At 33.4% G+C, this 25,070-nt stretch overlaps 1 protein-coding gene across 3 annotated transcripts in view; it reads right to left on the bottom strand.

Annotated features, from left to right (window-relative positions):
• Window positions 1–25,070, bottom strand: part of GLS (glutaminase) — an 80,060-nt gene that overhangs the window by 30,815 nt on the left and 24,175 nt on the right. For 2 of the 3 annotated variants that reach the window (XM_044241181.1, XM_044241182.1), the window contains exons 7-13: window positions 19,065–19,123; window positions 11,239–11,271; window positions 11,089–11,147; window positions 7,440–7,506; window positions 6,855–6,905; window positions 4,270–4,446; window positions 2,222–2,353 (exon numbers count right to left, since the gene is read on the bottom strand). In XM_044241181.1, coding sequence (XP_044097116.1) covers window positions 2,222–2,353; window positions 4,270–4,446; window positions 6,855–6,905; window positions 7,440–7,506; window positions 11,089–11,147; window positions 11,239–11,271; window positions 19,065–19,123 — 578 coding nt within the window. Of the gene's footprint in view, window positions 1–2,221; window positions 2,354–4,269; window positions 4,447–6,854; window positions 6,906–7,439; window positions 7,507–11,088; window positions 11,148–11,238; window positions 11,272–12,061; window positions 12,228–19,064; window positions 19,124–25,070 lie in introns of those variants that run through there. The other variant, XM_044241183.1, reaches the window with a different exon arrangement.

The following is a 25,070-nucleotide window of genomic DNA, read 5'->3' as shown; positions in this document are numbered from 1 at the left end:
CATGATAAAAACCTTCAACAAAGTAGGTTTAGAGGGAATATACCTCAACACAATAAAGACCATATATAATGTTACCCACAGCTAACATCATACCTAATAGGGAAAAAAACTTGAAAGCTTTTCCCTTAAGATCAAGAACAAGATGTTTACTCTCATACTCTCACCACTTGTATTCAATACAGTATTGGAAGTCCTAATCAAAGCAATCAAACAATAAAAGAAACAAAAAGCATCCAAACTGATAACAAAGAAGTAAAACTTTCACTATTTGCAGATGAAATGATACTCTAGAAAACCCTAAAGACTCCACCAAAAAACTACCAGAACTGATAAATGAATTCAGTAAAGTCACAGGATACAAAATCAATATACAGAAATCCAATGCTATTGGATTATTAGTTTTACACACTAATAATGAAACCACAGAAAGTAAGAAAGAAATCCCATTTATAATTGCACCAAAAATAATAAAATACCTAGGAATAAACTTAACCAAAGAGGAAAGACCTGTACTCTGAACTCTAAAACGCTAACGAAAATGACACAAAGCAATGGAAAAGACATTCCATGCTCATGGAATGGAAGAACAAATATTGTTGTCTACACTACCCAAAGCAATCTACAGATTTAATATAATTCTATCAAAATACCAAAAGCATTTTTCATAGAACTAGAACAAACAGGCCTGAAATTTGCATAAAAACCCACAAAAGACTCTAAATAGCCAAAGCAATCTTAAAAAAGAAGAACAAAACCAAGGTATCACAATTCCAGACTTCAAGTTATATTACGAAGCCATAATAAAACAGCATGGTACAGACACAAAAACAGACACAGATATCAATGAAACAGAACAAAACATCCGGAATTAAACCCATAATTATATGGTGAACTAATCTTTGACAAAGTAGGAAAGAATATGCAATGGTTTAAAAAGACAAACTCTTCAATAAGTGGTGTTGGGAAAACTAGACAGCTACATGCAAAATAATGAAAGCGGACCATTTTCTTACACCATACACAAAAATCAACTCAAAATGAATTAAGGAACTACAGCCAACTTCTTTCTAGCTATGTCTCCTGCAGCAAAGAAAACAAAAGCAAAAATAAAGTATTGGGACTACATCAAAATAAAGTTCCTGCACAGCAAAGGAAACATCAACCAAACTAAAAACAACCTAATGAAAGGGAGAAGATACCTCAAAATTACCTATTAAAATAAAGGGTTAGTATCTAAAATATGTAAGGAACTGATAGAACTGAACACCCAAAAATCAAATTATCTCATTACCAAATGGGCAGAAGACATGAACAGACATTTCTCCAAAGACATGCAGATGGCCAACAGACACATGAAAAGATGCTCAACATCACTCATCATCAGGGTAATGCAAATCAAAACCACAATGAGGTAGTACTTCACATTTCTCAGAATGGCTAAAATCAGAAACTAAAGAAACAAGTGTTGGTGAGGATGTGGAGAAAAAGGAACCTTTGTGCACTGCTGACTGGAATGTAAACTGGCGCAGCCACTATGGAAAACAGTATGACATTTCCTTAAAAAGTCTTAAAAAAATGTTAAGAAAGAACTATCCTATATCCAGTAATCACTCTATTTGCCATTTACCCCCAAAATACGAAAACACTAATTTGAAGGGATATATGCACCCCTATGTTTACTGGAGCATTATTTACAATCGCCAAACTATGGAAAGAGCCCAAGTGCCGCTGACGGATACATGGAATAAAGAAGTGATGTGTACATACATACACAATGGAATATTATTCAGCCGTAAAGAAGAGTGAAATCTTGCCATTTGGCTATAACATGGATGGATCCAGAGTATAATACTGAGTGAAGTAAGCCAGTTAGAGAAAGAAAAATAGCATATGATTTCACTTGTTTGTAGAATTTAAGAAATAAAACAAATAAAGAGGGGGAAAAAAAGAGATAAAATAAAAATGGACTCAACTATAGAGAACTGCTGGTTACCAGAGAGGTGGGTAGGGAGCTGGGTGAAGTAGGTGAAGGGGATTAAGAGTGCACTTATCATGATGAACAATGGATAATGTACAGAATTACTGAATCACTACATTGTACACCTGAAACTCATATATATATCATCATATATTAACTATATTGCAATCAAAATTTTAAAAAATGGAATCACTGGATGTTCCACTTATATGACCATTATTTTCATTACGAAAACTTGCTTACATGACAGAAATGAATTCCCTTAACACTGTTGCCCATCTTGTCCAGAGGAGGAGACCAGCACATCATGCCCATGACATTGGGCACAACTAAAAGAATGCCCCCAGCAACTCCGGATTTTGCAGGAAGACCAACCTGAAAATAATTTGAAGAGAAAGATATTCATGTTAACATTTAAAAAAAAAAGGGATGCTACGTCCAACAATAAGGGAATCAGCTTAAAAATTTTGGTTTACATACACACAGAATTCTAACATTACAAATGTTGTGGGAAAGTATCTTTCAACATGTATATAAGGAATCAATGAGAAAACACTATTAGAGCTGAAATATATTTGAATATAAAAAAATTTGAAAAGATATACTCTAAGGATTAAAGTCCATTACATCATAAATTGTGCTTTGCATGTTTTTATTTTAGTCTCTTGGCCTATTATTTTTTAATTCTATAATAAATATGAATTCAAGTATAAAAAGTTACTTTGAAAAAGATATTCTATGACTAGAGAACAATGAAAAAGTATAGCTTTTTAAAAGATTCTCTGTAGGGGTGGCTCAGTCATTAGCATCTGCCTTCAGCTCAGGTCATGACCCCAGGGTCCTAGGATCAAGCCCCACATTGGGCTCCCTGCTGGAGGGAGCCTACTTCTCCCTCTCTCACTGCTTGTGTTCCCTCTCTACCCCCTGCTTGCATTCCTTCTCTTGCTATGTCTCTCTGTCAAATAAATAAATAAAATCTTTAAAAATTTTGAAAAACTGAAAAAAAAGAAAGATTCTCTGATATACTGTCAGAGAACTGTCTGAGGAAGACAAGTAAGATGGTAATTTAAACTATTATTCCTCTTCAAAACTTTTAAGTTTGCATTCTATTAACACTTGACAGTAACCATGTCAAATAAATAAATAAAATCTTTAAAAAAAAAAAATATCAGGGAAGTATTCACTAATGGCTTACTAACATTCTGATATTGAGTATCTATTGCTAGAACTAATCTTGCATAAAACCTAAGGAAAAAAAAAAATCACCTGAATGGGATATACCAATTTACCAGGAACGCAAGATACAAAGAACAATGGTATGGATAAAATAAACAAAATCTAGACTGTGAGGAACTGTACAGGGGTAAATGACCCAGTTTTTTTCAACTAAAAACAAGAAAAAAGAAAGGCCAAGGGGGAGAACACAGATTTTAAAAATAATAATAAAGGGAGATACAACCAATCACAGTGTATGCCCCTTATTTGCAACCCAAGTCAAACTAGAAAATAATTTATAAGACAATCCAGATCAGCTGAACACTAAATATTTTGATGCTATTAAAAGACCAAGTTGTTTTTATCTTTTTAAATGTAATAATGCTGCTATGGTTTTTTAAAAAATGTCCTTATCATTTAGAATTACATATTAAACTACAGCAAGAGTATGAAATAAAGGTAAACAATATTGGTCATGCATTGATAATTACTGAAGTTGAGTAGTACATAACACATTAAATGCATTTCTCTATTTTTCTGTTTAAAAAATTTCAAGTAAAATTTTTTTTAGGGCATTATGTCTTCACATAAGCATGAGTAAGAAAGTCTATAGATTTCACAAGTGTACACAAATGTTCACAAGGGCACGACAGAGCTTTATGCAGTATATTTTTGTTAAATATACTTCAAGTGCTTTAAAATATCTACGACAATAACCAAAGATGTTAAACATCACAATTATGTGCACCTTCTGAACATAAGGAGTTTTTGAGCGTATGTAATCACCATAATGCTAAATATTAAGAAAAAGCAAAGAAAGTCTATACTAACCGTGCACATTGGAATGCCTTAAAAGTAGAAGTCATGCGGTTCTATAAATTAAACTTCAAGTACTCAAGAATATCTGGTAGACTGCTTAACTCTTTTCCTTACCAAGTCTGTAACAAATTAACCTTGAAAACAAGTCTCTCTTGTTTTTTGTTCAGCTTTAGAACCAAAGTTCAAACTGTATTTTTAAAAGAACTAGTCCAGACTAGTTTCTTGCAGTAGAAAACGGAGATCAAACAATTACTTACATGGAAAGCAAACTGCCCTGAGAAATCATACATGCCACAGGAGTGCATCAAACTCAGTGTGTTCCGAACTGCTTCAGGGCTCAGTACTCTCTCCCCAGTAATCGGACAGAAACCTCCGTTAGCCAGGGTTGCAGCCATCACACTGGCTGATTCACAAGTTACTTCAATGGAGCATAACTAAAAGGAAGAAAAAACTGTCTGAAAATCTAAGTTCACACTATTTTTTGTACTGCAGCTGACTTCTAAGGTAATCTGTTTCATCGAGTACTTTATACAGATCTGAAATCTTTCTTCTAAGGGGATTATTTTAATATAACTTAATATCATTCCAAAGATTTTAATTTGAACAAAGTTCAAGCCCCTTTAAGGTTTATCCCAATTTGCCCAGTTACATAGTCTTCTAACAGCAAAACTAGGGTAGGAAGAGCCAGCCCCTAAGCACTAACATTTGTAACTGCCCAAATGATATTAAAAGTTGTTTAAATATTAATATTTTCTAACAATTGTTTTTAAATCAAAAGAAAAAAGAGCCATGATATATTTTTAAGATAAAGCAACATACACCAGTAGTATGATAGACAGCACCTACATGAGAAATACCACTCAAGGAAAAAATGCTTTAAATGCCTGACATTTCACTATGGCAAAGTTCAGCATCCCTTTGTAGCAATATGTAAAAAATTAAGGGAAGAAAACTCTAAGATGGCTCTAGCCTGGATATTCTGTGTGCCTAAATCAAAATGCTACCTTTTAAATCACTTATCAATATTCAAATATTTATTTGATACTGATTATGGGTGCTGGATAAATTATAATCAATAAAAAAAGGCAAAGTCTAGGTGCAGTATAGTTCAGAATTTTCACATTTAAATACAGTCAAAATAATGGAAACAGTTTATCATAGCAAACCCAAATTTACCCGTAAAATAGAAACAATAAAAATATGCTCCATTTTATTTTTCCTTTATAGTAACCAAAACTGTGGGTGAAGGGGAGGAAGCAGAAGAGAAGATAGGAAGAGGGAACAGGAGGAAAAGACTAGGTTCTCAAAGTGTAAGCTTTCCTTATCCATAGTTCAAGATTCTACAAGAGGCACAAAGGGGTTTGGGAGAGCAAGAAGGAAAACTAGCTACAGTGCATTAGGAAACTGACGGGGAGCCACTTTTTGTCTGACTTTTACTTTTATTTGTATTAAAATCTCTTCCCTATTTCTTCAAAACTAGAAAACCTAATTACTATACGACCCAGACAGCAAAGACTTACAGCAGATTTAATCATGAAACTTTCTAAAATAAGTAAGATTTAAATTCCAAGGATCATTTCCCAATTTATAGTTGGTATTAATTGGAATTTTGTTTGTCATAAAATGATACACTACTAATTTTACAAATCCCCAATCTGAAAGTGCTTTCCTGATACCCTGACGGATGTTCAATTACATGTAGTCGTTCTCCAAAAAAGTAAGGCTTCTATGGTCTTCTCTTAATTTTTGCCCAGAAGTAGAGACATTTCACAGTAGATTAGTAGCACCTAGGCTGTAATAGGCAAAGTAAAGTATGTATACCAAAGGAAAAGAAGCATTAATGTATGGAAGAAATTCATACGGGCTAGGGCAAAAAATAGGGCTACTGGGTATAAATAAATATGATACTATATATAATACCTTTTGGATTCAAAGGAATTTCACATATATCTCATATTATCTTCAATGTAATGCAGAAAGTTAGGGTAAACATGTGCTATACATAATAAAACAAGGTCTAAGTAACTGAAATTAGGTCACATGTTTAAAAAATGGCCAGATTAGACCTTGATTTTATATTGATAGTCTGGATTCTCCATTCACAACTCTTTACATTAGCAGGTGACAAACTGCCATCAAAATCTACTTCATTATCAATCTTCCTTATATATTCTTGAAGATTACCACAAACTCTAAATTCAAGCACATCTTGTACAGACAGATAAATGTAAGGTTAACTAGAAATCAATGGAAAGTAATTTGTTACTATGTAGCTTGATAGGATAGCCCATCGGAGGCTCCAATGTTACTGTATCTGTAAGAATGAAATGAACTGAAAACACAGGGAGAAAAGAGAGCTGTCCTGGAAGGTTATTTAAAACCAAGTTCTATAACCACAGATTATATGTGTGGCCCACCTCTCTCACGAACGCGGAGAGCTACTTTAACTTAGAAAAAAACCCATCATATGACACTGCAAAAATGAGTTAAACCAACCAAGAAACTGCCTCTTCAAGATGCTGAATATAAACCCTCTGATAAACAAATAAATTCTCCAAAATTGAAAAGCTAAGAAATCAGCTTAGTTTAAATAAGGACAAGTGAATTTCTAGAGTTATACATCATTTTTGACACTTCTTAAATATAGTGTTTTTACAGAAAACAACTCCCTCTTACATTCTGAGGCATGACATTTTAGGAGAAAAAGACATGAAATTATCTTTTACGAAGGCATTTTTGGGAAGGTCAATGGTAAATGTATTCTATCTTAACCTGGAGCCATGATTCTGCAAAGTGTGATACACCTATTTATATACACAATTCATACAGTAAAGTATATTACCTGGAAATAGAAGTCTAATATACCAACCATGTCTGTGCCTTCTGGAAAACACTGAAAAAACAGAAGGGCAATTAAAAACAAGAATATATGCACATAAATAAAAGACACATAAAGATTAAATTTAAAATGTACACAAATGTTTCACCTTGAGAAAACAGCACATAATTTATAAACAGTATAAATATGAAATAATGAAGAACTATAAAATAAAACTACATCATATACAGATTTCTAAATACTATAAACTGATTCATAATTCATAAACTAAGTTACTGGACCACTCTTAAAATTTAAGAATCAAATTTAATCAACAATAGTCTGGCATTACACTTTTGGAAAAATGGGCTAATCCTCAAGCAAAAGTTGCATTAATAAAACTAGTCAAATACTTGAATACTGCCAGATTTTAAATCAATTTAATATTATTACCATTTTGACACCATTAACCTCAAGAGTGTTTTGCAAAAATTTCTGCACTTAAATAGCAATAGGTAGTTGCTTATAAGTTGTTGCTGAGTTCTTAGCATACATCCCAATGTATTTTACTAAATAAAATAATTTGAAATAGAAACAAAAATTCAAAACCTTTTTTTCTTTTAGGTAATATCCTATTGCAAAGTTTCGATCTCCACTTTCTCTTTCAGACTGAAACCTAGGAAGAAAAGAAAATTACTCTATTTAGAAAATTTCTCTACTTATTTCATATAAGAGTATGATTGTTCTGTAGTTTAATTTATATAGCAAAGTACAGTATAAAGAACACTGACCCAAGAGAAGACTGCTAGGTTCCAGTCCTAGTTCTGTCAAATAGGCTAGCTATGTGTCTTGAGGAAGTCATTTAAGCGACAGTTCTTGTAGCCTTAACTTCCTCAGCTGTAAAAGGAGTGAAGTGAGGTACGCCCTTTCTAATCTCCATATTTTGTGAATAAAGAAGCTAATTTTAAAATTATCAAATATTCCACCATTAAAAAGTATACTAAAAAGTTGCAGAATCTTCTGGATCCTCAAAAAGTATAATAATCAATTCCAACTGAGGGAATGAATGGAAATTTCACTGAGAGAGGGACAAATGAAATGGGCCTTTCAGCATTTGTTGGATTAACAGATTTCAGGGGGAAGCCTAGGCAGTGGCAAATTCCATGTAGCACAAAGGTAAAACGTTTAAAAGACAGAATTTCACTGAAGAATGGCACATATTCTGATGTATCTGGGAAAAAGGGTTCATGGAAAAGAGTGGAGAAACATCGAACTAACAAAGGAGACTAGAACCACATTATCAAGACCGATAAATGCTAAAAATGGCTCCTAATTGTCAACAAAATGAAAGCTTAAAGGCTTCCAATCAAATTACCTAGTAAGATCTATACTTTGGAAGGATAACTCTAACATCAGTTTGGGAAGAGGGAAAAAAAAAGGATGACTGATGTTATTAGGAGACTGGAGTGTTTAGCCACTGAAAGCCTGAACTTAGGTAGTGGTGATAGGCATGGAAGGAGAGGTACGATCAAACATGAAAGCAGTTCAGCAAATCTTCCAGCCTGATGGGAAAGAGGAGAAACAGGGGGAATGAAGTCTGGTACAAAAGTCTAGATTTCTAATGCAGTCTACTGAAAGGATCATGGTATCAACTGATGGGAACCCTGGAGCAAAGAGCAGTTTGAGAAGAAAGAGAATGAGTCTTAATTTTAGACAGATTTAATTTGCAGTACATTTGAGAAATCAACCTCCAAGTTTCCAGAGGCTGCTGACGAGAGGAAACATGGGTGACACACTTTGTATTATCAATCATGGAGGTGGGGGTGGCAGTCCCCTCTAACTACACGTTTTAATGTTTCTGTGGTCAGAAAAACAATGCTGAATGTGGAAAAGCTCTGGAAAATAAGCTTGTCAACCTGCCATGCCTTTAAAAAAAATCAGCACAGTGCAATAACTACTCAGCAATGACCACTCTGCCCAGCATTGGCTCTGTTCAACAAACACTAAATCAAGTGCCTATTATCTGCCAGGTAACAGGAATACAAAAGCGAACCAGAAGATATTCTATCCAGGTCTAACAGAGTTCAGAGTCTAACAGCAGTGATGGGACAGAGAGACAAAGAGTAAGCTTAATTAATTATGGTAATATGAGACCACAGAAGACAGCTGAGATGCGATTCACGAAAAACTTCTGGGAAAAGATATTTAAGCAGATGAATAAAAGTTGGTATAGCAGAAAATTTTTGCCTCCTGAAACATGTAGTACAAAGTATCACCTAGTTAGCAGTCATGACAAAACTGTTTCAGCTTTATCTAACCACAGGAAAGAGACCTATTCAAAATGGAAAATATCCACTATAGCCCATGGGCCAGATGTAGCCTGCTGCCTATTTTCATAAATAAAGTTTCTTGGAACACCACCTCATATTGTCTATAGCTACTTTCTTACCAAAACAGTAGAAATGAGTAGTTGAAACAGAGTCTCTATGGCCCATAAGTCTGGAATATTTACTATCTGGTCCTTCACAGAGAAAGTTAGTTAATTCCTACTTGGTAAAAAAAGTGATTGGCACTCCTCAAAGAAAACCATTTAATAAAATTTTATGAAGCAAGGGTTTAGGGCAGGGGGATCTCTTCTATTTCAATAAAGCAAAAGAGACAAAAATGCCTTGCATGAACCTTAATTAATTCCTGGGGAAAAAAGGCTATAACAGGCATTTAGGGGACAGTTGGGGACATTTACATATTGAAGATATTTTTAAATTAATGTTAGTGATCTTAAATTTGTTGATGGTGTTGTGATTATGTAGGAGACTGTCCTTATTCTTAGAATATACACGTTGAGTTATTTAAGGGTGAAATGTTGTTCTATTAGTTCAGGAAAATAATCCCATCATAATCATGTATATTTACATATATGTACACATATAGAGAAATACACATCTTTTTAAATGCCTCTATTTAAAGAAAGAGGTTGAGGAAAAGCAAACGAGACAAAATATTAGTCAGAAAATATCCAGATATTCATTGTTTATTCTTTCAACTTTTCTGTAGACTGGCCAATTTCAAAATTTAAAAACTTGGGGTCAAAGTCAAGTTAGCCAGGCAGAGAAACTGAGAGAGGTAAGACCGGGGCACCTGGGTGGCTCACAGTTAAGTGTCCAACTCTTACTTTCTGCTCAGTCATAACCTCAGGGCCATGGGAACTGACCCCAAGATGGGCTCCTCGTTCAGCCCAGAGTCAGTTTGTCCCTCTCCCTCTGCTCCCCTGCCCCCACCCCAGCTCACACATGCTCTCTTGCTCTCAAAATGAGTAAATAAATAAATTCTTTAAAAAGAGAGAGAGAGAGATGGGGCGCCTGGGTGGCTCAGTGGGTTAAGCCTCTGCCTTCGGCTCAGGTCATGATCTCAGGGTCCTGGGATCGAGCCCCGCATCGGGCTCTCTGCTTGGTGGGGAGCCTGCTTCCTCCTCTCTCTCTGCCTGCCTCTCTGCCTACTTGTGATCTCCGTCAAATAAATAAATAAAATCTTAAAAAAAAAAAAAAAAGAGAGAGATAAAACATGTATCACAGGCAAAAAGAAAACTGAATAACTATCAGCAATTTTTTTTTTTTAATTTTTATTTTATTATTTATTTGAGAGAGAGACAGTGAGAGAGAGCACGAGCGAGGAGAAGGTCAGAGAGCGAAGCAGACTCCCCATGGAGCTGGGAGCCTGATGCGGGACTCGATCCCGGGACTCCAGGATCACGCCCTGAGCCGAAGGCAATCGTCCAACCAACTGAGCCACCCAGGCGTCCCACTATCAGCAATTTTTAAAAAAGATTTTATTTGTCAGAGAGAGAGAGAATATACAAGCAGGAGGAGTGGCAGGCAGAGAGAGAAGAAGGCTCCCTGCTGAGCAAGGACCAGGGTATGGGACTCAATCCCAGGACCCTGCAATCTTGACCTGAGCCGAAGGAGCCACCCAGGTATCCCTAACTACCAGTAATTTAAGGTACAGTTGGGTTCCCTTCTAACTCTATAATTACCCACAAGAAGTTTATCAAAACTGTTGAAAGCATTTATTTACTCACTGAAGTAAACCCTAGGACCAACTCTAAGTATATTGTGTATTACAATAGGGAGAGGGGTGGGAAAAGGAGGAAGAGAAGTGGGACAAGACAGCATTTAAAATAGAATACTATAATCTAGTTACGTTTGTTAATTTAAAGAGGCCTGGCCTATTATAAAAAACTTAAGCCAGAAATCAGACTCACGTTGCATTACTGAATCCAACATATTCATTGCCAGCCATCTTATTCAAAAACTGCATCACCTATAAACCGAAATTAGAAAGTGCTAGTCAAAAAACAAATACATAAGGAATATAAATATAGCACAAAAACTGAATTCCATATTGCACTTACATAGTCAAATTTTTCAGCATTATTCACTCCTTGCTGCAAAGAAATGAGACATAAATGTTAATATCGCCATCACCCCACAGTTAAGTTTTAAGTGAATATAGTACCAAAATTTCAAACTGCTATCATTATGATTAATATACTGTGCATTAGTACTTTTAACACTAGGAAATACTCTAAAATAATTTAATATTTACATAAACTTTCTACATATTCTTTTATTAACACCAATATGTTGAGAATGGATCTGAATTACAAAGGGAATGCTTTATTTTAAGTGTATCTTTACCCAGCCAAAAGTTACAGAATTTTAGTTACCCCAAGTTCCCTTAACTTTCAGGACAACACACAATATTCTAGAATGTATGTTATTTAATTTCATATTTTAAAAAAACTTAAAATAAAGTTTCACCCTTAGAAAAGAATTGAGTATTTGTAAATTATGGTTTTCAATTTAGAACGATCTACTTATATTTTTAAAATCATCTTAAACCAGTATTAGAGTTAGAAAAATGTGTTATGTTGCAAAACTAACTAAACTTTTATAATCCTAGTATATGCAAACATTCTGAATACATTCTGCTAGTGTAAAGAAAGCTCTACCTTTCACATCTCAAATGTTTTAACAATACTTGAACTAAGAAAACATATATTCCATAGTCTCTAAGAAAATTAGCTACATTTGAATTTAGCATTATGCCAATTCAGAGCATGGAAGATGTATTGTTTCGTCACTGCTATTTCTGGTATGTCAGCTACTGCAACGTGAATTGGAAAAACCTATGTAACGTAGATCAGTTCAAGTAGCCAAATGGTTTCATTTTACCTCGGCGAAGTTTACAAAGCAGTAAGATGTAGATCTGAAATCAAACGTATTAATTGGTGATGTGCACCCAAAAGAAACAATACATCTCTAATTTTCAAAACAGGTTTAAAATAATTTGACAACTAAAAATTTCTAAACAAATTTTTTAACTTTACCCTCAAAAATTCTAAAACATTACACTTTCAAATTTTATTATGAGGGGGAAAATCTGTACCACATAATTATTTAACTGAATATAGCCAGGTTCATTCTCCACTTTACAAGTGGACTAGGATGTGGCTGATAATCCATGAAACCTTACAAATCAACTTATTTAAGAAAGGATGTCAATCACATATACAATCAGTAGCTGAAAAGAACACACTATTTCATCAAAATTAGGCATTAGCAAAGCTTAAACAAGATAAGGATAATTTAGCTACAGCCATATTGTAATCACTATCTATGTATTTTCTCTAAAGTGCCTTTTGACATATTTTAAGTTTTCTTTCCTTATAATACACCAGAATTCAAAATGTAGAAATGTAAGTCCAAAGGTGTTCAATGAAAAATAATTAAAAGAAGAAATTACCAACTTCATTGAACTGTTGCAGTTGTCAAAATATTCCATAGATCCTAATGCTGTAAAATATGTAACAACATTTAAACCACAAAAACCTTTTTAACCTTTGAGAAAGCACAAAAAACAAAAAACAAAAAAAAACACAACTCTTTTGGAAAATGATGTCAGCATTTGCATTGGGATGTTACATGGGTAATTACCGTTATACAATTAATCAATGTAAAATAGACAGGTTATACTGAACTTTCATTCTCTGACCTAAACTGTCCCTACAAAACAAATACAAATTTGCTTTATTTAGCTGTCACGTTTAATAAAAAGAACAGAAAAAAAACCTTTCAACTCTAGACTATGGTCACATGCTTGGTCTACTTTGCAGCTTACTAAATTAAAGCACAACTGAGTTTTGCTTCTATGCTGTTTTTAAAAAACAACTGATATTTACGAACGTCAATCGTTATATAACATTTTGGATAAGCTATTTGAAATGTCCTAGGCAGATTATATAAACAAGTAAAATAAAGTATCTCACTGATTTTTGTTGACCCAAGAAAGTCTCTCCCCAAAACTTCCCCCATTTAAATGTAAAAGCACTTGATTAATGTTTGTTCTTACTATCTACCCTGAAAACAGTATTTAATTTAAGTCAATAAAATATATTTGCCCCTGTATCTCTCAGGAGGATTCGGTGTATCTCAGGGATATATTTCATTACAAAATGTTAATTTCTAAAAACAAACAAACAAAAAAACTGTATAAAGTTTATTTGCAAAGATGTGAAAGAAAAAGCACACATAAAAAATAAACTAGAGTAAAACCCCCAAAAGCAAAAATGTAAATTGTAAAAACAAAATCCATCATCATTATCTAGTAGTGGGGTACAGAGGGGAGGAAGAAGAGAGGTTATGAAAATTAGAAGCCAGGAATGGGTACCTGGGGGCTGGTTATACTATCATGTTTATTTTGTACATGTTTGAAATTTTTCACAAAAAAGTTGAAGAAAAAAATGTTTATTTGTTAATAATGTCCCATCTTAATTTACAGCTGTTACTTTCTACAGCTAAAATTAAGAAATTAAATATTCCTATTTAAAATTTTCCAGATGTATGAGTTGAGAAATCTTGCTGACAACAGAGGAGTAGATTGAAATAGGGAAGGTTTTGTTACAGCAATACCACTCGGCTCTTTACATATAAAAGTCAACCCATCCTTTAAACTTATACTTAATGCTCTTACTAACAACTTGATCAGATCCTCTGTCCATTTTGTTGAAACCAAAGACCTAGGAACAACCTCGTATACAAAGGGTTGTTCCACTCTTTGCAATGATTCATATCCTCAAAACCACTCACTCTAATATTTCAAAATGTTCTTTTTTGTTGGTGCCCAAGAGGTTTTTACAACCTAAAGCAGTGCACTATAGTAAAATTTGGGATGCATGAGAAGTATGCCTTCTTATGAAAACTGGAAGGAAATATCTGGACCAAAGGCAGACTAATTTTAAGAAAGACACATATGAAAACTGAAATTTGGAAACTGATAGTCTTAAAACTATTAATACCCCTTTATCTCTTGAAAAAAAAAAAATTCCCATAACAGGAATACACTTAGACCAGTTTTAAGTCACTCTACAACCATTATTAGATATGTTATTTTAATTCTAGAAAAAGTTATAGTGATACATAGTAAGTACATTAGGAAAACTTAAAAAAATAATAATAATAAATTGGAGAAAATACATTCACCAAATGAAAATTTTTTTTTCTTTTGGTGTGTGTGAGAAAGTGTTTTTATTAAAGGAAGGGGACAGTCCTCATGGGCAGAAGGAGCTGCACTGTAATTGTAAGGAGTGACTGATAATGTACATTTAAATTGTGTCCATTGGTAGAGATAAAGGAAGTTTCTAAAGGGATTTTCATATGTTAAAAAAGACTTACAGGAACCTGGAGATCAAAGGACTTTTAAAAAGCAAACCAAGTTTTGTTTGAAAACAGTAGTAATCATCCAGAGAATAGAAAAGTATACAAACTAGTTTCTCTGTAAACATACCTACACTAACTTAAGGAATTTCCATTTTATTAAAGAAAACGTTATGAATGAAAATGTGATAAACAGGCACAGAGTTTTAAACACTGGCTGTTAAAAGAATTAATATAACCATGGTGGAGTGTTTTTATAGCCTGTTTTTACAACAAACATACTCCTAATTCAATTATGAATTATACATTAAAACACAGGTGAAAATATTACTGTTAACAGGGATATACGCTAATAAATTTAATATAAAAATGATTCATTTGAAGTCCATGAATTAATCAGTTATTTTGTAAGTATATCACTTGATTTCATTTATAAAGTATGAAGGTGTAAAAGCCAATGGAAAATTAGCAATCGCAAAGGAAAGAGGCATAAAAGAGGCAAAAAGAAGTAACTGAAAATGATTTTACAGAATACTCTTAGTTTAATCTTACCACAGAAAATGCTTTACAGCTAAATAATACTTGAGGAGTCACAGTAGATATTACAGGTAAAAAATAATATTCTAAATCTAGTATTATCTAAATTAACCCTAAATATAAAAAGTCCTATTAGCAATAAATTATTTGCCTTTCATTAAAAAAAACCTCAAACAATTCAAACTGATATAAACCTGGAGTGAATAAAATAACACAATAAAATCACCAAATCCAAGGCATCACCCTGAGCTCCCCAGAGCCATAAACCACCTTAAAAGTGTGGCTCACAAGCACATCCAAAAGGCTGCTGCTAACATAACCAAACTGAGCACTACATACATACTAACTAAATTCATCCTATTTTCATGGAGAATGATTGAATTGTCTTTTAAAAAGAAAAAAAAATCTGATTTTTTTAAATTTAAAAATATTTCTAATTTTTTTAAAAAAATAAGTCTTCTTTAAATGACAAAAACTGGAAAATACCACCAGAATAAGGAGAGACATAAACACAGAAGAGAATGTAACTTATGCTTTACCTTTAAAATACAAAAGCAGAATTATGGCAATTATCTTGAAGTATGTTGTCCTCATTTTCCCACCCCAACCCTCAAGTTACCTGAAGATCTTAACTTTTAAACTAAGTCTAGGTGAAGTTTTTACCATTGCAAAGAAAAAAATTACATACATATACTGCTATTTCATCCAGAGTTAACTGTGCTCCTTTCAAATTTATTTTTACTCTTCCTTTTAAACAAAGCAACCATATTACCATCATCAGATAAAACAAACTGCATCAGAAAGTATTCCTTTAAACTTAGTAGTTACCGCAAAGAAAAAAAAGGTATTAATTTTATAGTCGTTTAAATTATGTGCATTTTAAGTACAAAATGACATTTGGTTTTTTTGAAGGTATTTACCTATATAAGCTTTGTTTAAAATTTTAAATATTGGAGTTTTCCTATAAGTTTAGTAGTTAAGAATTTATGCAACAGGTTCCTTCTGTCCAAATCCTCCTCTTTTCCACAATCTGCTAATCCTTTTGAACATTTGCTCTGCCTCTTCCCCCATTTCCTGAGGATCATCTCCAATCCTACAAGGAAAAAATATCAATACTACAAAATTAAGAAATAAAGAGTCTTACTAAAGACTCTACTTAATTTTTGGGGTGGGGTGGGAGAAGACTAACATGAGGAGAAGGTTTTCATAGCACCACATGAAGTTTGGAAAAAAAAAAAAAAAACCATCCTTAACATCATCAACTAAAAGAGCTAAAAAATAAAATTCACATCTAGTAGCCATGGTAAAATATCCACGCTTTGGATACTCAAATGCAAGCTCCCGAGAAAGCATTAGTTCCTTACAGATAGCAGGTACTGAATAATGTCCAAAGAATGACTGTATTATCCCCACTAAAAATCAGATGTGACTTTTAAGCCAATAAATTTATCTTTTGAGCCAGTTAAAATTAAGAAAATAAAATTCCTGCTTTTTGGACAATATAACCCTGCTAGGTAGAGACAAAGATGTCATCAAGAGAAGCAGCAAACACCTACATTAAATATGGCAGAGTGAACTGTAATGAAGTGCAAACAAAGCAGATTTAGCTCAGGCCCGGCTCTGCTGCGGTCAATCCCCGTCTAGTCCCTGTTTCCTCGCTGCATCAAGTAAGTAGGCTAAACTTGAAGACCCTTTCAGCTACGGTTTTGTTACCTCAATTTCGCTTACCAATTCATAAATATGTGATCATACGACCTTCACAGATCACATACAGATTTTTAGAGGACTTTTGAATTCTTTAGAAAAAAAAAAAAAAACAGTCTAAAGAGATATTACATTCTGGGACAGTCAGTTTTACAGAGGGAGATGAAGCTTACCCCTCCAAGACCTAGATGAACTTCATTAAAGAAAGAGAAAGAAACTTGTGAAACACTTCTAAAAACAAAACAAACATTCCAAGAAAGTGACCTTAAATATGAACTATATCCCAAAGCTGCATTTTCAACTTTGCCAATAAATTAAAAATGTTTATATATTTAAAATCACTGATCAAATTTATAAATACAAGATGACTCAGTTAAACTTTTGCACTGTTGGACACTGAACCACATTTATGTTGTGTATATGCGTTTTTTTCACTGTTTCATATTAATGTGGTTCAATGTGACTTTTACGGCTCATGACTGCACATGGGAAGTGAAACGAAGGAAGTGATGCTGTGATGTGACCAGACATGCACTTACATGCAGCATTTCAGCATAGTATATGAAACCCATGAATCATTAAACAAAAGATGTTTAAATGCATGCAGTTAAGGAAAGCTTCCTTTAATCATTTATACATGCCCTTTCCTGAAAATAATACTGGTGTGCTATGTTACTCTTTCTCCAATATAAGAGTTCTTCAACTTGGACTCACAGATCAGCTTCGAAGGGTCTGTAAACTCCTTAGTTGATATAAAATCATCATTAAGTGAACATTTTTCTGGGAAGACCCAAAAAAGGTTTAGAACCATTCTAGTGGTTTTTCTCATCAAGCAAGCACTAATACATGGGTTGTGTTATTATAACTTTCTTTACCTCTAATTTGTTACTTGTTCAAATCTAAACAATTATTAATGAGATTTTCTCTCATCGCAGTGTTCACTGAATTTCATTGTAAGGACCCATTTATACTTGTGTCCCTCTCACACTACAAGGTAAGCAAACTACCTGAAGGAAGGACTGTGGCTAGCACAGATTTGTATTATAATTTTCTACAATAAACAAATATTCTTTCACCTCAAGCAGACGACTTTTATCTTAGGTAAAACAGTTATAAATAGCTAAATATTATAATGGGCAAAATAAAAATTTTCATAGTCTTCTAAATGAATTACATTAAAGAATAATCCTTGGCTATAATAGCTACCTCACTAGAGTCACAAGGATTAAGTGGACCAATGCTTATAAAGTATTTGTCCTAAAATAACAACTAGACATACATAATTCTTATGACAGTAGTCTTCTATTTGAAAGCCTTTTCTCATGAACATATAAAATTTATGAAAAAGGATTTCCAGTATAGAAATTAGGTATATTTTTATTAATTGGGCCAAAGGCCCAAATATTCTTTATGTAACCAGGGTATCCCATCCTTACTAATGCATCTACAAAGCCATGTTGCTATGTTTTTTATGCTTGGAAAAGATAAACACAGATTCACTGAAGAAAGTATACAAGTGTTACAAACATAAATGAGATTTATTTGAATATAAATGAAATTTATAATTAGAAATTAAAAATCTAAACAGTATCACGCACTCAAATCATTTTCAAATACTTATTCCAAACAACATTAGAGCTTCCAATTATTAAGGCAAACCAGACACTAAAACAATCAAAACATACAATGTAAAACAATACATAAGAAAAATAATATAACTTAATAATTGGAATAAGTCTTACTTATTTTAGTTATGATAATAAGCCAAACAAATGAAAGAAGTTCAAATGAAAATCATGAATGTAGCTCCTGAGAGTAGGAGGACTTCGGAATAGTCAAGGGTAAATGTACTTTGTCTTAACACAAAGTACCAAAACATTTGTTCCCACATATGCTGATGACAAACAGTTAACAGTAAAACGCTTTTAACTGTGTTTACATCTGTTTATTTTCCAAGAGCCAAAAGGAAAGGGAAGAAAAAAATATCAAAACTTTAAGAAGAAAAACCTCTGTGCCTATTGTTCAGCAGAGACTTCTTTTTGAATTTTTGCCAGATCTTCAGGTCAAGGGTAACTGAGTAACTCTACAGTGAGTCATCTGTTTTTTAATTTCGTCCTTGAGACTGTATTATTTATTTTTAAATAAATAAGAATTTTAGCTTTATACCATAAGACTTTTTAAAAAACTTTTCATAGTTCTACATAAATAATCCAAGATTCATCTTTATGCCTTAGTTATTTTTAAAAACTTACTAGGTTAAAAGGAATTGTCAACATTTTACCTTTATTAATGAAGTCACAACAATTGCACCAGCATTTACCATAGGATTGTGTGGCTTATCTGTAAAATATAAAAACAACAGCAACATTTCAAATACTTGATATCATTTTCCATGATGCATAGGTATTTCCTGTGAATATATATCTTTTTTTCTTTATGTAAGATATCATTAGTCTTTTTTTTTGGCAGGGGAAAGAGAGGGTGAAAGAATGCATTTAAGTCATTTACTTATCAAACCAATAATATATTTCTATAATAATCATATAGGAAAACAAAGATTCATATGTATTGAAAGACAATGAATAGCAGTATAAAAGTACATCAAAATTTCCTAACTCTACCATTTACTAGCTATTTGACTGTAGGCAAGTAATTGAAATTCGCTGTGCCTCAGTTTTCCCACTGTATGTTGGGAGTAATAAAGAACATCAACACCTCAGTGAGTCATCATTTCTGAATGAAATAAAACACATGAAATGCTTAAATGTAAATGGCACACCCTTATGCATTCAAATAATATTGTTAAAAAATAACCTTGAAAGCAGCACATCTAGTATGAAACCACTTTTGCTTTTTAAAATGCCTTATTTTGGGGACACCGGGGTGGCTCAGTTGGTTAAGCATCTGCTCTCGGCTCAGGTCATGATCCTGGGGTTGGGGGATTAGGCCTGCACTGGGCTCTCTGCTGGGCTTCTTCACCTTCTATTTCTGTCTACCGCCTGCTTACCTGTGCTCTTTCCATCAAATAAACAAAATCTTTTTAAAAAAGTGCTTTATTTTTGTTTTTATGAATACACACATACATATGCAGAAGAAGAAAACACAAACACTATAAAGGGATATACCTATGATAAAAATATTATGAGATTTAAATCATATTCTCTACTTTTCTATATTTCCTGACAATAAAGATGTATTTATCTTAAAAATACTTAAAATTTAAGTTCATCCAAATCCTATCTCTTTTAATTCTTAGAACAAATAGAATTTCAAGTCACAACTGGTTACCCTGTCATTCATGGCATGGCACAAATGCCAAATATTAATGCCTGAGGACATTGAAAACATTTATCTGAAAGCACAATTCCTAATTTATCTATTTGTGGTAGTGATTTATTTTGGGGGGAACAAATTCATATCTAACTTGATAATTCAACAGAATTCACTAACTACATAATTATTATTCTCCTTAAATTTTAAGCAAGTTGCCTTCTGTAAAAGTAATCTATAACTAAATAACTCTGAGCTCTTGAGAACAGCCTGGCAGTTCTTCAATAATTAAACAGTTTCCATATGACTGAGCAATTCCATTCCCAGGTATATAACCAATAAAAATAGAAATAAATAAATACATGCACATGAAAATTTGCAAACCAATGCTCACAGCAGCATTATACGTAATAGTCAAAAGGCAAAAAACAATTTAAATGTCCTGTCAACTGATGAATGTCTAAACACAATGTGATTATTTTTATTGTGGTATTATTACCCATACAATGCAATGTTATTCAGCAATTTTTTTTCTAATTCTATTAATCATTGTCTTGTTTTATAAATAATAAATAGGAGAGTATCAGGTTTTTTTGTTTTTTATTATTTTGTTATTATTTTATTAACATAAAATGTATTATTTGCCCCAGGGGTACAGTTTGTGAATCATCAGGCTTACACACTTCTCAGCACTCACCATAGCACATACGCTCTTCAATGCAGTTTTTTAAAAAGCAAAGTACAGATGCAATCTACCACATGAGAGCACTTTAATACGCTAAGTACAACAGGCCAGTTATAAAAGACCAAATATCGTATGATTCCATTTATATAAAATATCCAGAACAGGCAAATCATCTTTTTCTTTAAGAGAGTGAGTGAGCAAGCTGGGGGTTTGGGGGAGAGAAAGAACCTTAAACACACAGGACTGGATCTCAGACCCTGCGATCACGATCATGACCTGAGCAGAGAAAGTCATGACAGAGCCACCGAGGCACCCCCGAGCAAGCTAATCTATAGAGACAGAAGATAGATTACTAGTCACCAGGGGCGGGAGAGAAATGGATGCTCACTGCTAATAGGTACAGGGTATCATTTTGGGCAAAAGTGTCCCAGAATGGATTGTGGTAATGGCTGTACAACCCTATTAATACACTAAAAGCCACTGAACTCTACACTCTAAATGGGTGAATTATATGGCATGAGAAGTATCTCCCAATAACACCGTTAAATTTTTAATTTAAAAAAATACAGACAGAATATTAGGTGATTGACAGTTTACCAGTTTCCCCTCAATATAAGATCAACAATGTGATTTAGCAGCTATGGTTTAAACACTGTACATTTGGGGTTACTCATGATGATGATTAGCTCCAAATGTTAAAATTTAGTATAATATCAGAGTACTTACAATCAAGAGTTCACCTATCCCAAATCCCACTAAGAAAAGTCTGCCTTCTCTAGGTCACACAAAATGAGAGTAACTACTGTCAAAGAAAAGTACTACGTGGCAAGAGGGAGCCAAGAAACAAAAAATTTCTAGTATTATTCACCTGGAAAAAAAAAAAGATACAGACAGAAAACAATACAGAGATCAGCCTGTGCTACATTAGTTTATATTTATGTTTGTGTAGCTGTTTCTGTGTCTGCCCTTTCATGGTCTTTTGACATTATCATGTTCAGACTCTAGAGCCTTTAGGAGGCAGCTAATGTGTATATTCCAATGGTAACACATAAATGTGTGCATTTAATATTATCTAAATTATAAATATTCTGCAAATATCACATCAGCTACATTTAAGACGACCTTTCAAAGAACATTAAACCATTTCATGGCATGACGCTTCAATTTTCAGATGTAAGCAACTGCTCTCTCTGCCTTTGGCTCAAAAGCCAGACACCTCAATGTTTGAAAATATACCAGATACTATAATATAACACCAGCATTACTGCAGTCTAAAACCTCAGTCTAAAACCCATGACTATAAAATCTACTTGCTTCCTGCTCCACTCTAGGTAGGAGGGAAGAACTGAAAGGTTCTATGTCGAACTTTTATTTTAAAAATACTCATGACAGCAGAAATAACACTTAAGCTAATTAATAAAATCTACCATCTGAAGTAATGACAAAAATTAGCTTGGTATAATGACAAAATGGACAAGGGCAACATATGAAATTTAGGAGCAGAAATTTAGGAGCACTTTTAACTAGAATGCACAAAACTGTTTAATTTTAGCAAGTATTTATTCTCCAAAGTGACTAAACATGCATTATATCACACTAGCAAAAGTTCTCCAACTGCTAAGCATACGAACCTTAAAAGATGTTGATCATAACTGAGGTTAAGCCAAAGGTTGCTAATGTACATACTAAAGAACTAAAATGTATTCATTTCAGTTTGATATGGATATTTACATTTTAAGTATTATACTAGAATTTTAAAGGGCAATATAAAAATTAAAGTATATTCTACATAAAGTTTAATACTGCAGTGCCCACTTACCCAACCACCCAAACTTTGTTCTTCCTATATAAAATTCAGTCCTGTCTTCCTCATGTAAATTAGTTCAACACCTTTCTTTCTCAAATCTTTCACAATATAAACCAACATATATATTTTGGCTTCTGTCAATTACCCACTTGTAAGATAAGAGTTTGTATTTTGTCTGCATGTATTAGATAGATGTGTAACTGCTGCCATATCCTTTAGTATTAGCTACATAAGTTACTCAAAGAACCAACATCCACTTACCCTGCACAAACTATTAATAGAGTGGAAGAAGGCTATGTAAGTATTTGTTAATTAACCTAATTTCTACTGTAAGATAGAAAAAGACTTCACTAGGTGACAGCTGTCCATCAAGTAACCTACTTCTTGACAGAGAGTATCAGACCAACTCTCCACCACAGGACTAAAATGTTTTTATGTTGTAAGAACACTGTAAAACTACTGACGTTAAGAGTACTGTATTTTTTTTATTATATTCACATTAATCTTAACTTACCACAATCTTACAAAGTTAGAAGAATATTAACACACATATTTTTTAAAATTTTATAATGCTAGATGCACAGACATATATGAAGTGTATAGTTTCATCATAAATCTACCCTTAAAGTTTTAAGTATGAAGAAGACAGATTGTTTTTATCTGGGGCTAGTTTAAAACCAAAACTTTAAAGCATAGAATCTATGCAGAAGTGGCACAGTGAGGCCTTCATTTTCCCGTTACTTCTGAAACTCCTGGACCGGCTTGGAAAAAAAAAAAATCAAAGACTATCAAGGTAAAACCTCTTGTTAAACTTCATATTTCAATTATAAACCAGTGCTAAATCCCTAAGTTTTTGTGATTTTTTTCTTATAGATTACTGTGTCAGTAAATTATAATTTCTAAACTCAAAGCTACAGAGCAAAAAAAGGTATTACTTGTAATGTTCATTTATTCCATGCCCATTTTATTGCTTTGTTGTTTTTCAAGTATTTCTTCACATTTGAATTCCTGTATTTGTTCATTTCTATTATTTTTTTTTAAATATTTATTTATTTGACAGACAGATCACAAGTAGGCAGAGGCAGGAGGAGAGAAAGGAGGAAACAGGTTCCCTGCTGAGCAGAGAGCCTGATGTGGGGCTCGATCCCAGGACCCTGGGATCATGACCTGAGCCAAAGGCAGAGGCTTTAACTCACTAAGCCACCCCGGTGCCACCATTTCTATTCTTTAAATACCTCTCTCAAAGCCAATCACAATTCACCAGAAGCACCTAGGTTATTCTATTTTGGCTTACATGGAAAAATATTAATTTTTCCTATAAAATGCTCTATCTTGATAGAACAAAAATACTAGTTATTCCCATATTAAATCTGGATGTCAATGGGCTTAATAAATAAGGTTCCTCTGCATATGATGACCTTATTGAAATTGTTGGTTTATGATAATGTCCATAAAATCAACAGCAGCACCAGGACACAAAGACTATGGTAAACTAAGTAAGAAAATATAATTGCTCTCAAAACAAATAGAGATGCACAAGAAAATATCATTTTTTTTCTTTTAACTTTTATTTATTTTAGAGAAAAAGATCACAGTGCGGAGGGGCAGAGGACAAGCAGAGAGAAATCTCAAGCAGACTCCCTGCTGACCACGGAGCCCCACTATGGGCTCAATCCCAAGACCTTGAGATCATGACCTGAACAGAAATCAAGAGTCAGATGCTTTACTGGGTGACGCACACCCAAGCACCCCAAGAAAATACCATTTTTATAACTTCATTAAAAAAACAATAACAAGTGTAAGTCACATTTCATTTTTATCCAGCACAAACAAAAATTGCAAAAGTGTATTTGTCACAACCATTATTGCAACCATTAAACTCCTTCACTCTTTCTTTGATTCTATCTTCACTCATCACAAATGAGCAACACTGTATACGTCAGAAAGACTGAAATATAGAAACCAATATATAGATTGGTGTTTAGAATTAAAACTTCTATCAGAAAACAACAAGCAACCAAACATAAAAAAGGTCTATCGGGGGTGCCTGAGAGGCTCAGTTGGGTAAGCATGTGCCTTTGGTTCTGGTCAAGATCTCAGGTACCGGGACTGAGTTCCATGGGGGGTCCCTGTGCAGTGGGGAGTCAGCTTCTCCCTCTCCCTCTCACCCGACTCATGCTCTCCTTCTCTCTCTCAATAAATAAAATCTTCAAAAATAAATAAATAAAATAAAACCTCTATTAGATCAAAAGTACTCCCTTTTTCCTCCCCCTTTGCTTTTAAATTCCTATTAAGTGGTAAGATTTGTTAGTTATCCAACTATTTAACATGTTTCTTTCAAATATTAAATGTTATGTAAAAGAAAAAGCAAAGATATTCATTATTATAACCACAGCCACTATAAGAACTTGTTATGCTGGAAGTTTTCGAATATATATGAAATACAAAAGTAGAAAGAATAGAATAAACATCCATGTAGCATCAGTTAGCCTCAGTAATTACCAACATACGGTAAAAATTCATAC

The sequence above is a fragment of the Neovison vison genome, chromosome 3 (assembly GCF_020171115.1).
Source record: "Neovison vison isolate M4711 chromosome 3, ASM_NN_V1, whole genome shotgun sequence".
Classification (NCBI taxonomy): Eukaryota; Metazoa; Chordata; class Mammalia; order Carnivora; family Mustelidae; genus Neogale; species Neogale vison.
The sequence above is the reverse complement of the archived record's forward strand: the minus strand, read 5'-3'. Positions and strand labels throughout refer to the sequence as shown.